This window comes from Lepidothrix coronata, unplaced genomic scaffold, assembly GCF_001604755.1.
Source record: "Lepidothrix coronata isolate B3197 unplaced genomic scaffold, Lepidothrix_coronata-1.0 Scaffold79, whole genome shotgun sequence".
Lineage (NCBI taxonomy): Eukaryota > Metazoa > Chordata > Aves > Passeriformes > Pipridae > Lepidothrix > Lepidothrix coronata.
The window spans coordinates 65,347-78,035 of record NW_016690259.1 but is presented as its reverse complement, the minus strand read 5'-3'; the positions used below and the strand labels follow the sequence as shown (position 1 = coordinate 78,035).

At 41.1% G+C, this 12,689-nt stretch overlaps 1 protein-coding gene across 1 annotated transcript in view; it reads left to right on the top strand.

Moving 5' to 3' along the window:
- The window catches only part of ABCG2 (ATP binding cassette subfamily G member 2 (Junior blood group)), a 20,565-nt gene extending 8,704 nt beyond the window's left edge, over window positions 1-11,861 (top strand). The window contains exons 3-14 of the mRNA XM_017820076.1: window positions 208-360; window positions 777-934; window positions 1,313-1,464; window positions 1,906-2,010; window positions 3,460-3,710; window positions 6,112-6,194; window positions 7,200-7,289; window positions 7,871-7,995; window positions 9,138-9,292; window positions 10,201-10,290; window positions 10,999-11,096; window positions 11,580-11,861. Of these exons, the coding sequence (XP_017675565.1) occupies window positions 208-360; window positions 777-934; window positions 1,313-1,464; window positions 1,906-2,010; window positions 3,460-3,710; window positions 6,112-6,194; window positions 7,200-7,289; window positions 7,871-7,995; window positions 9,138-9,292; window positions 10,201-10,290; window positions 10,999-11,096; window positions 11,580-11,730 (1,611 nt within the window). The 3' untranslated portion in view covers window positions 11,731-11,861. The remainder of the gene's footprint in view (window positions 1-207; window positions 361-776; window positions 935-1,312; window positions 1,465-1,905; window positions 2,011-3,459; window positions 3,711-6,111; window positions 6,195-7,199; window positions 7,290-7,870; window positions 7,996-9,137; window positions 9,293-10,200; window positions 10,291-10,998; window positions 11,097-11,579) is intronic.
- The last annotated feature ends 828 nt before the right edge of the window (window positions 11,862-12,689 follow it).

The window sequence follows — 12,689 nt, the reverse complement described above, 5'->3', positions numbered from 1 at the left end:
ATTAAGTCAAATACAATTAAGTGCATGGAATCAACACTGCTATGACATAAGCATTGAAGATGCACCTTATCACATGCTCTGGCCATTGCTACTGTCCCTCTGCATGCAAGAACAGCACAAAACATAGGTAAATGCAGTTCTCGGAGGAATAAATAGAAATTTCTAAGCAACCACCAAGTATCTTCTTTTTTTTTTTTTTTAATGAAGGATGATGTGGTGATGGGAACCCTGACTGTAAGAGAAAATCTGACGTTCTCAGCAGCACTTCGCTTGCCAAAGTCAGTGAAGGAACAGGAAAAAAAAGAACGAGTGAATCAGATTATCAAAGAACTGGGTTTGAGCAAAGTGGCAGATTCCAAGGTAAGGCATGTAAATATGGTGCTTAAATCATGAGTAAATATTAAGTGATTTATTTAATGAGCCAAATGGCTCAGCATGGCAGATTAAAAAAAGGCTAATTTCAACAGTCTGTTTCAGTAATACAATAATTAATAACATTTCTCTATGGGGATCTGTACAGACTGCACTGATGCTGCCCTGTGCTACTACATTGCAGGGAAAGGGAAAGGTACTCTGTGTTTGGAGAAAAAGAGAACACCTCAAGTAGTACTAACATTAATAAATAGCCTATGTGTGAAATAACATTTACATCTATTCCAGAGAGTAGGGCCAAAATTTCTTACAACTCTTCCCAAATAGTGCTGTGTAGGTAGGATACTGTTCACTCAAGGATTTGTCATCAGGCCAAATGAGACAAGTTTCTTGTTTTGTGGCAGGTTGGCACCCAGTTCACTCGTGGGGTGTCCGGAGGAGAGCGGAAAAGGACCAATATTGGGATGGAGCTCATCACGGATCCTGCCATCTTGTTTTTGGATGAGCCAACTACTGGACTTGATGCCAGCACTGCTAATGCTGTTCTACTGCTGCTGAAAAGGTGATGGCCTTGGAAACAGCTTTCTATTTTCAACACTCCTCTCTGCTACACTTGAGTCGTATTTTACTTAAATTACAGTTAGAATGAGGAAATAGGGAAATCAGACATGTAATTGTTTAGCAGCGAGCCAAGTCTGCAAAGGGGGTAGGAAAAAGTCTGTATGAATTCTCTCTCTCCAAAGTGAGAATTCTTTTCTCAGATGGACACTATGAATATGATTTGAATATTTTCTTTCGCTTTTTTTTTTCCTTCTTCCTCCCCTTTCTGGCATGGCAGGTTAATCAAACTTCACCAAGGCTTAACTGAACTTTTGAATTCTTTTATCTAAAGGCTGAATTGACTTATGAAGCTAACACCCGTGTTGTTCTTCACATTCAGGATGTCAAAACAAGGAAAAACAATAATCTTCTCCATCCACCAGCCTCGGTACTCCATATTCCGACTGTTTGACAACTTGACGCTGCTGGCTGCAGGGAGAGTGCTGTACCATGGGCCAGCCCAGCATGCCATTGGGTACTTCCAGTCCCTTGGTGAGCACAACTTTTGCAGCAACACCCTTAGTGTGCACTAACTTGAATAAAATGCCAATAGCTGTGGGTCAGAGTTGGCCACAGCAAGTATTAGCAAGCCCAGGGTTTTAATAGGCTAAGCATTTCTCTGGGAGTTTCTCCTCTTAACCCACATGTAGGTTTGGATGATAGGGCTGACCTCTAATGAACTGTTCCTGGGTGCATCTTAACTAGACAAAGCCCACGCTAGGGCTGGGAAGGCACATTGCCAGCTGTCACCTTGCTTTTACTGATGGAGCTGCCTGGCAGTACCATTCATCCCTTGGGAAAGCACAGACCTTTTGAATCCTGCCCTGCCCATGGTACAGGCTGCTCAGTGGGCACAGCGTGTAGCTGTGTTCTTGACAGCCTTTGTCCAGTCACACAACCATCACTCAGGGCTTGTACTGCTTGTCACCACAGGCTACCAGTGCGAGCCGTACAACAACCCTGCTGACTTTTTCCTGGACGTCATCAATGGAGACTCCACCGCTGTGGCAATGAACAAGACTGATGAGATTAACACAGGTATGAAATGCAGAGCTGAGTCAAATTATCACAACATGTATTTTGCCAGGAGGAGTCCAACACAACATTCTCAGGTGTCAACCAACCAATAACTTCGTTGTACAGTGTATGGCTGTTTGTATGCATAAGTGTCATGCACTGCTGATCCATGTTGTTTTAAAGGAAAAAACCCCACAAACACGCAATTCCTAAATCCTTTTTGTTTATGTGTGGAAAATAATTAGCACAACCTGCAATAAGTACCAAATTCACATGCAGCTCTACTATATAAAACATTCCTGCCTATGCAAGAATAGTTTGCCTCTCATAAATAGGTATTTAGTAATTTGTCACTGCTATCCATAAACTGACCTGCATGCTTTTGTGTCACATTCAAATAATGAGATGTTAAAGGTGCAAGAATATTTTCCTGTATTGAAATTATAATATCTGGGAGTATAAGAAACTATTTTGGTAACTCTCAACACAGAGAAAGAGCTTTCATCTTCAAGGCAAACCAACTGAACTCCTGCAGAAGCAGAGATGATAAACCAGTTATGGACATAATTTGATGCAATTATGACTTATATTTTTTACTCAATGGAATGGTTAATCTGTTAGGAAATTACCGTTTTCCTTCCTCTGAGCCAGGTGGGAAGAGGGCGTAGAGATAGGGGACCAGTGTTCACTTGATGCTTCCCTGAAGTTGTGGTAAGGCAGAAATTATCCCCAAACTAAAAAATCAGATCTTACCTATGTTCAGTAGCATGCTTTTTCATCCTTTTCTGCTGCCACTCATTAATAGCATACTCTCTTTTCCCAGGACTGAAAAGAGACATGAAGTTGTGAATATACTATGTACTCAAACACACAGTTTCACTATATCTTTACCAAAAAAAGCAACTGTTTTACTAAATGCATTTTTCAGGATCTGAAAAATATTATACCTGGTAATAGATGTTGTTGGAAAAAGCACATTGGAATATAGTTGAGAAAAAATGGAGGTCCAGCTGAAATTTTTTCATTACTAAAGTAGACACATGCAGGATTTCCTGGATTTAAAAGTCTGGAAAGTCTAGGATTATCTCATCAGATCTGTGAAACAGATCATTTACAGAAACCTTGAGGGGTGAGAAGCGGGTGTTAAAGTCACTTTTTGATTAAAAGCTATACTGTTGTCATGCTGAAGCTTCATGGGCAGACAAGGGTTTACCTAGTGAGTCTGCTGTGAAGCTGCTGCCCTGTGGTCAGGTTGCACAGACAAGCACAGACCAGAGGTTTGGTCTTACTTACACAAACTCTTCTGAACTGCATGCTATGAGGGCAATGAATCACTGAAACTACATGTGCATATTAATTCTTCTGGTTCATTAGTAACTCTCCCATCCCAACAAAACTTCCCTGACCTAACTCCTAAACAAGCTTCCCATCCCTTACAGGCATGGTCATGTTTCTTTTTAATCTTTTCAGCAGAGAGCACTGAAGAACGCACTGAATATGATAAAACCTTGGCTGAGCACTTCGCAGAAAAATACTCCAGCTCTACCTACTACCGAGAAACAAAAGCACAATTAGAGAATATTTCTTTGGGAAATAAAAAGAAAACCAAATCAGTTTTCCGACAAATCACATATGCCAATTCCTTCCTTCATCAGCTGAAATGGGTGTCCAGGCGCACGTTTAAAAATATGATACGAAACCCTCAAGCTTCCATAGCTCAGGTAACGCTATTTGTGTCTGTTGTTTTGTGGTATATGTTGAATTTATTTGACTTCTGTATTATTAGATGAGTCACTGGGATAGTTTTGCCTCTTGATATTTTGACTGTAGAAAGCATCTGAAGAAAGTGTGTTCAAGGTCTGGGAATCTGATTCCCTAGAAGGTGTCCTCAATGCTCCCAAATGAGAAGCATGCAGGACTGTTCAGTAATTAATTTTGGGCTACTGAAAGACTTTAGGAGGCAAGATCTTTTCCAGTAGGGTATTCTGCTGCTCCTGGACAGGAGCACATTATGTCCCAAGTAGTTTCTTGTATTTGCTCATGAATATTCTTCAAACTTGACTCTAATTGTCCAGGCTTGGCACTGTGGGGTTTGGCCTCCAATCTTCTCCCCTGCCAGGAAAAGTTAACAGACTACACTGGCGTACCTAATTAACCTTCAGTACAAAATGAAGTGCTGGCAGTTGGCTCAAGCGCAAAAATATTTTCACAGTCTCGTAATGTGCGTGCTGTTTGGTCATTTGGCTGTCCATATTGGCAGTGATGTCTTCTGGATAAGATGTGATGAGGACCCACAATGGGGTCTAACACCCACCACGAAAGATAAGCATGTTCTACATGACTGGCCCTGTTAGTGCTGCTTTTTCAGGAGAATCAACACCAAAAGTGTTGACTTCTTCAAAGCTGTACATTGCCTTCAGAAATAAAGAATGTCTGGCTGCAGAATGACTAATCCTCAGGAATCCTGTAATTCATGGGCCAAACTGCAGTCACAGCAGCAGCAAAACTCACAATTCTCAGCAATTCTAGAGGAGACAACAGAAAAATTGGTCTGGATCCAGGGGTATAAATTATCTCCATCATGGCTTTTATAATGAGTGAAAAAATGGCCAGTGTGGAGGGGAAATGAGTCCAGAATCCCCAAGGTTAAAAGGCTTTGATATATGTGTGTGTGTCTGTATGTTGATACTATGGAGATCTTTAATAATTGCTTTGTAAAAGCTTGACCTTGTGACAAGAATTAGGCTCTCAAGGATCTCCTAATACCCCCAGGTTAATAGTCCTGACTTGTTTCTCACAATCTTTTCTATCTCCCCACCCTCATTAGGGATGGATTTGACCAGCATTCTTTTAGTGGTACACGGCCTGTTAAGCCTTTTTTTCATTAATCTGCTCCAAATTGGTCTTGAAATGATCCCTGCTTTCCACTGCAATTGGCTTAGGAGCCAAATTATCCCTGACATTTGCTCCTTTCGGCAGGATCTTAGCGATAGGGTACCATGGATCAAGGGGTTTATGGTGTTAAGACTCATGCATTGCTCGGGCTTAAAGATGACAGAACTGCCTGATACCGTCAGTTTTCCTGTGATTTTTGTCATTTGCGTTTAGCGTTTTAAAAGTGTGATGCACACACTTCAGTCTTCATCCCTGAGCCAAGTGTTATCTTTGCTATTTAAATTGTGTTACAGACTGCAAATATCAGCACATCTACAGCCCAATCATAGTATCTTGTTAAAAAAAGTCTCAAGAATAAGATGTGTGATAGAGCCCAGCAATTAGACATTGTGGGGCATGAAAATAAAAGGTCATCCTCAGCCTGGCAGTCAGGAAAGACTGATTGCCCAGCTCAAAGTAGCCTTGAGATGGCTGCAGAGAAATCCCCACAGAAGCACTCCACTGCAGAGCTGTGGTCAGCCCTGGAACCGAAGTGACCCTTGCCACTGACAGCAGATGGGGAGTCACTTTCTGTCCAAAGGAGAATGAATGGTGGAGATTATCAGTAACAAAAGAGGAGAAATGTTGCAATCAAATTAATTAATTTAATCACACCATCTAAGAATGGCTGAAACGGTGCTTGGGGAAAGGAGTTTGGGTGAGGTCCGTGTGATGCTGGGGATCCCTCTTTCTAACCTGCCCCACCAAGCCTCTGCTATCCTCATCCTCCCATTGCTAGTATTAGCATCCTCCCAGCATCTGTGGAGCAGATCCTCAAGATCTGGCCCCACAGGAGGTCACAGAAAAGCCATGATATCACTGCAGGATTGGGCCTCCTGCCAGTATCACCATGGCAGAGTGAGCAGCAGCTGAAGCTTCCATACTGTCCCTCCTGTCTCACTGTCCCACTGCCTTGACCACATGAGGCAGCAGCAGCTGGCCACTGCCACGAGCAGGTGGCACTGGGGAGTTGGAGGATGTCATGGCTCCAGACTCACAGTACTGCAGAGCTGCAGGTTGCTAACACCCCATCGACCCCCTTCCCAGCTTGGGCAGCTTTTGTCCTTTCTGAAAATACTTCTTGTCAATCCGCACTCGCCTGCTACATGTTTTTAAAAAAAACCTACTGAAGTTTTGAAGCAATGACAATGACACTTTTCCTCTTCTTTTCTTTTTTTTTCCATTTAGGTGTGTGTTACGGCTTTTCTAGGACTGGTTGTAGGTGCCCTTTTCTTTGGACTTAAAGAGGACTCCACTGGACTACAGAACAGGTTAGTCAGTTTGAGTAATGGATGTTCAAAAATTTGATTTAAAGCTCTACCTCTTTAAAGCAAATGCTTCCCTTCAAATCAGTAAGTAAGGCCAAGCCTGTGTTAGTGACTCCGAAGTGAGGATGTTCCTTGGTCCCTGCAGAACTGAGAGGGGGATGCAGCTCTGCCCGGCCATGCTGGAAGCTGGACAAGCAGTCTAAATGAAATGAGTGATGATGCTTCTGTAGGATGACACTTTTCAGTGCCAGTCAGGCTGTTAAAAATGCTGAAGAGCAGACATCATATTAAAAAGGTTTAATTCAGCATGGCGGCACTTCAACTTATTTTCTACAAAGATTTTTCCAAGATGAAAAGAATAATGATTAAAATATGCAGACTTGGCTACATAAACCTAGGAAACGAAAGCTTTAATCTTGCATCTGTTTCTGTATACACACACTTGAATTTACCAGCAGTAAGTCAGAAGGTGCACCTAAAGCTAGATTTTCAAATTATTCTGGTCTATGTATCATTTTGACAGCTGTATATACATGACCTGACACATGATTTTGCAACTATGAAACCTCTAGGCTGTTAGTCCTGAAACACCACATATATGGCATTTACCTAAAAATGGCCCAGTTTCAAATTGGGTATGAAGTGCCTTAAATTTCAGTGGAAAAAGTGAAAACTACTTCTCACGTTGCTTACTCAGTACCTCACAGTTTGCAATCAGACAAATGTCTCACAATCTGAGAACTTTTAATGTGTCAGGAAATTATGTAAAAAAACTGCATCAGAGAACTTACTATTCTTGCATGCCAAAAGCAAATACTAACTGTACCATTGTAATTCAGGCTTGTTACAGACTCAGACTTGTAGCCAAGATTTCTCCTGTGGAATTTGGGATGAGAGGTCACAGACTGCTAAACTTCAGGCGCTACAGTTGGATTTACATGCGCAGGAGTGGAAACACTACATTTACATCACATTTTTAATAACAGCTTGCTGTTTTGCTTTTTGTAGAGTGGGTGTAATGTTCTTTCTGACCACCAACCAGTGTTTCAGCAGCATCTCAGCTATTGAACTCTTCGTTGAGGAAAAAAAGATATTTCTGTAAGTAAAGCATACAAAAGGTTATCAGGCACTACTGTTATAAAGCAAGTTTGTCTGCCCTACTGTGGCTAATTGTCATTTATGTACACCAAGTGGAGAGTTTTCAAATTATTTCACTGATAGTGCTCATTGCAAATGTGCTCTTTTAACCTGTGAGTTGTCTGGAAATCCCCCAAACAGTAGCTGTGATCACAAATAGCTGAGTTTAAAATTACTGACAGAGTAGGAAAAAAAAACTCCCTGAATATTCAATTTTGGTATTGATTAATAAGTTTGTGACTTGCTAGTGAGGGCAATAAATACTATTTAACTGGATTCTTTAAAGCTATGTATATAACACTGTATAAAAAATGAAAATTATTTAAACTTTACCCTTTCTGTTTTGATAGCACAATATATATTTACTAAAAACCATATGCACAAGCATCCACGTTCAGTGTCTGGCTTACTGGACGTTTGCATTACAGCCTAATTGTGAAAGATTTTTTTCCATTTTGAGCTAGAATTCATTTGTCTAAATAACCATACTGATTTTTAGTGATTTACATTTGTCATATGCTGTACATATCTCTGTGTTCCAGACATGAATATATCAGTGGGTACTACAGAATATCTGCGTATTTCATCGCAAAGCTAATGGCTGATTTAATACCCATAAGGACACTACCAAGCATCATCTTCACCTGTATAGTTTACTTCATGTTAGGCAAGTATGGTCTCCTACAGTCACACTGCAACCCCCAACCCCCCTCAATAAATCAATGTGGAACATGTGTTTTATAGATGTGTATGTACACATACATATTTATGTAGGGTAAAGCACTACGTTGGCATGGCAGTGGTTACTGCCAGTTGCTTTTAGCACACCATGTGGTTTTCTACAGAAAAGAAACACTTTCAAAGATTTAAGCATTCGACACAGAATCTGTGACATCTCATGTCCCCTGTCCCTAGAAGGAAGCATGACGTGACCATTATTGCATAGGTTTGTTCTATTCCTTTTCATCTATGGCCATCTTAAACTTCTGATGACTATTACAAGATACTTTTCCAATCCCTGCAAGAACATCTAAAAGAAAAATTTTTGGTTTAAGATCTTAATATTGTGTGGATTAGTATCAAATTGTTATTTTTGGTGAGATGCCTTCTGGTTAGTGAGCAGATTTTGAAAGTTGCTGGCACCAGCTTTTACAATCATAGAATACATTGAATGTTATCCTCAAAATATGTCCACAGCAGACCATTTTCCTAGAGTAAGGTTTCAGATGATGACATCCTTTTGGGATGTCCCAAAAGCTTGAAAGTACAAGCAAGACTTAAAAATAATCACAGTGTGCTTTGGTCTGAGATTTTTTCCCTTAGGAATAGGAAAAAAGGCCGCATCACCAAGAGGGTCTGAGACTGTGAAACTGGAGTGAGATAGACCTTGCTACCAAATCCACAGTCACCATAAGTCTACTAGGTCCTTTAGGAGAGCTCTCTGCTAGAAACCAGTGAAATGCTGTACAACCGCTGCTCATGGAATTGCACTAGAAATTTCTTCTTTGATAGACAACTTGAAGCCACAGGGAAGCCATCACTTTGGATGTGTGGAGTAAATACTTTTAACTCCTACCTGTTCTGCCATCTCTAGTGTTACTAGTTATTCCTCCTGTCCTCCAGTGTCAGGGCATACACATGGGCTGTCACAAGCACCACGGCAGTCTTGGGTCTTGGTGATGTAGCCCATGCTGTCAGACAAAGGGTAGTGTGTAGGCAGTACACACTGTGGAATTCAGGATAGTGTTCAGCTTATGGTAGAGCTTTTGGCAGGATCATACTGAAACCCTTCTTGTTCTGATCTTTAAGGTTTGAAACCAACAGTAGAAGCCTTCTTTACAATGATGTTTACCCTTATGATGGTGTCCTACACAGCCACTTCTATGGCACTAGCCATTGCAGCAGGACAGAGCGTGGTCGCTGTAGCAAACCTACTCATGACTATCACATTTGTTTTTATGATTGTGAGTAGCATTATTCAGTTTTCTAGACTGAATCCTGAAATCCTAGAAATGCTGAAATGTAGAAATCCTACTAGCTCAGAGTTCAGCTGAATTCTGCAAAAAGACTGTTGGGGTCGAGCATGTTGGATATCCTGATTTGTCTGATTTGAGTATTCTGATGCTGTGGGGTTGAATATTCATCCTTTGAACAAAAAAGAACCGTGGGGGGCTGGGGGTTTGGGTGTGAGGGGGCGGGAGAGTGGCTCCTCCGCCCTCTTCGGTGTGGCTCTGGCAACCAGCAAACTGCCTTGAAAGGAGAAAAGCCACCTATAGCTACATTTTTTTCTTTCGCCCTTAGCTTTGCAAAAGACAAGTGTGTCTGGCTGAGAACATGACCTGCAGCTTCCTGCTCTCAGAGACCACTACTCCAGCTGTGCTTCTCAGCTGCAGAGCCCACCACCGGGCATCTCAGAACCAGACAACACACAAACAGCTCCAGCTGGGAGACAGGCACCATAAACAATGAGGCAGCCCCGAACCCACAGACAACATTCACGTTGCCTCAGACTCAGGGCATACAGGCAAAACCCGGTGCACACCTGAGGGGCAGCAGACAGTTCATGCAAGCCCATGTGGGACCCCCTGCCAGGAAGCAGAGGGTTTTAATGCACAGGGTAAAAGCATTCCCTGTTAATCTATTTCGGGAGAAGGACCTGGGGTTATGGCTCAAAGCTGGGTAACACAACTGATTCCTTCCCTCTCCCTTGTTCTTCCACTGGAACATTTTTTTTTTTTAGAAAGGCTTTCCCACTCATTTATATCTGAAAAAGCAGAGTCAAGAGCTAGAGAAGAACACATGATAACAGCATGCAATTTGTAATTTGCTTTTTTTGTTGTTGTTGTGGCTTTTTTGTAATTCTTGTCTCTAGCTTTTCTCTGGGTTGCTGGTCAATCTCACAAGTATCCTGCCCTGGCTCTCCTGGCTCAAATACTTTAGCATCCCTCGATATGGAATGACAGTAAGTGTTGTATTTTCCTGTGTGCAGACTTGGAAAAGGTTCAATAGAAAGGATTATCTTTCGTGATAAAGAAAACTTCAAACTTTATGGTCTAATGAGCAAAAGGAAACTAATTAAGTACAACAACCTCGGAACGTAGTGCAGGATCTTGAAACAAGAAAGGCTTCTCATCAACCAGCGCCCACTGCTGTCTGGAAGAGCTCATTTCTGTAACCTAGAAACACCTCATATGAGGGAGCAACTGAACAACTACACCCAGTGCAATGCAGCTGGACAAAAACGATACAAAGTAAAGAACAATGTTATCACTATAAAAAAAGAAATTAAATTCTTCTCTTTTCCATCACTCTCTCTTTTCCATCGTGACAAAAACTTGTCAAGCTAAAGCTTTTTTCCTAATTTTTGAGAATATAGCTAGGGTGATGTTTTGCAGAGAAATTTGGGCTTTAGTATGCCCCTGCAGAAACAGTCTAGCCTGGGGGAGGTGGTAAAGCCTGCTGTTGTGCATGCTTAGCAGGGTCTGGGCTGCATGCATTCCTTTCTTAAAAGAACCGTGCTGCTCACCTTAAAAAATAGAAATTTGGCCAACATAGTAGTGATACCATCACATTTTTAGAATAAATTTTAATTGCATTATATCTCATCTTGATAATGTATCATTCCTTTGCCTACTGATTTCTGTTGTCATTTTTTCCTTTATTTTAAAAGGCTTTAGAAATCAATGAATTGAAGGGTCTGAACTTCTGCGGCAGCATTAACACCACAGTTTTAAGCAGCGACAATAGCTATCCCCAAGTGGGCCAGATGTAAGTATTTTGATTCACTGAAACGAATCCCACCATGAGTAACTTCAGAAGTCCTAAAATATTAGTCTGAGTATCAGATACACACTGATGACCAGCAGAATCTGTGAGTTTTTTAGAGAGAATTAAGTTTTGACGGAGTTTTTGCATTCTGCTTGCATAGAACACGCATTCTGCCTGTTGTCATATTTAGTATTTATAAGACTAGAAATATCTGACAGTATGCTTCTTCCCTTTTCTTCAAACTGCATTTACTGAAAGACATTCACGCACACTACAATTTTACAACCTCACAAAATCCATCTCAGCTTCCTATAGGAAACTGGAGCTACAAGACAAACAAATTTACAAATAGAAAATAAAACAGTAACGTAGCCGGTGTTCGCCTGACCTGCTACACACATTAAATCACACTGCAGCTTCTAGGGATCTTCCTAGGTACTTCAAACTGACAAAGTTTATAAATGCATGTGTGTTTATCTGCAGGTCGTGTACTGGAGATTACTACCTGAAAAGTCAAGGCATCGATGCGAGTACCTGGGGCCTGTGGCAGAACCACCTGGCACTTGCCTGCATGTCACTAATATTCTTAACCATCGCGTACCTGAAACTGCACTTCATGAAGAAGTTCTCTTAAAACCAGAAGAAAAGATGCAATTTCCACTCTTCAGGAGTTTGATGAAACTGACTGTGCAACTGACTCCATTATTTTTTAAGAGGCCTTCCTTTGTACTTTTATGATGACACAAGTCAACAATGTGAATGCCATCCTTGTATGTTATATTTAATACTTACTATTAATGTACTTTGCTGAAATATCTAGCAAGACTCAGTCCTCCCTGCCATAAAAAATCAACTATTGATTTCTTCAAGAGACTATTCAGTCTTTCTGCATTTTCTAGCTATGAACTTGTTCAACACTAAAATTAACATTTAGTGGCTTAACCTGAAAAAAAAAAAGGTTGCATACTATAATTAGCACCTACATTCACTGGCAAGAAATCCAGTGCAAAATGATGCTTATCAGGACACCAGTGCAGTCTCAACTGCTTATGTGCTCCCAGTCTGTGTGAGAAAGCAACAAAATCCTCTCCAACCCCATGCACATCTCATACCCTTTTCCATTTGGGAATCATTACTGCTCTGGAGTGTAGTTGATTGATACCATGAAGTCTTTCTTACCACACTGGAGTGGTAGAAGCACTGCTTTTTTAAATAAAGGTGACTGTGAATTTACTTACTCTGCCAGTTCACATAATCCTTGTCCTGAAATTTGCATTTCTTCCGTGTAACTGCAAGTCATCTTCACTGTCCCATTATTGCTGCTATCATGAGATCTTAGTCTTTTTTATAGTGACCAATTTCAAGTGCATGACTGAACAGGATGATACCACATTTTTAGAGGTCCACAGATTGCAGCAATCCTTTCCTGGCAGGCCAGCTTTTCCCTGGCCATGTGCAGCAGTGCTAGCTCATCTTTATTTGGAGGACTTTATATGCAGAGTTATGCATAGTAAATGTGTTAGAATGCATAAAGAAAACTTTATAGCTCTTTCTTGAGCTGCTACTGGTAATCTTTGCCCTGGTTTGTGCAGG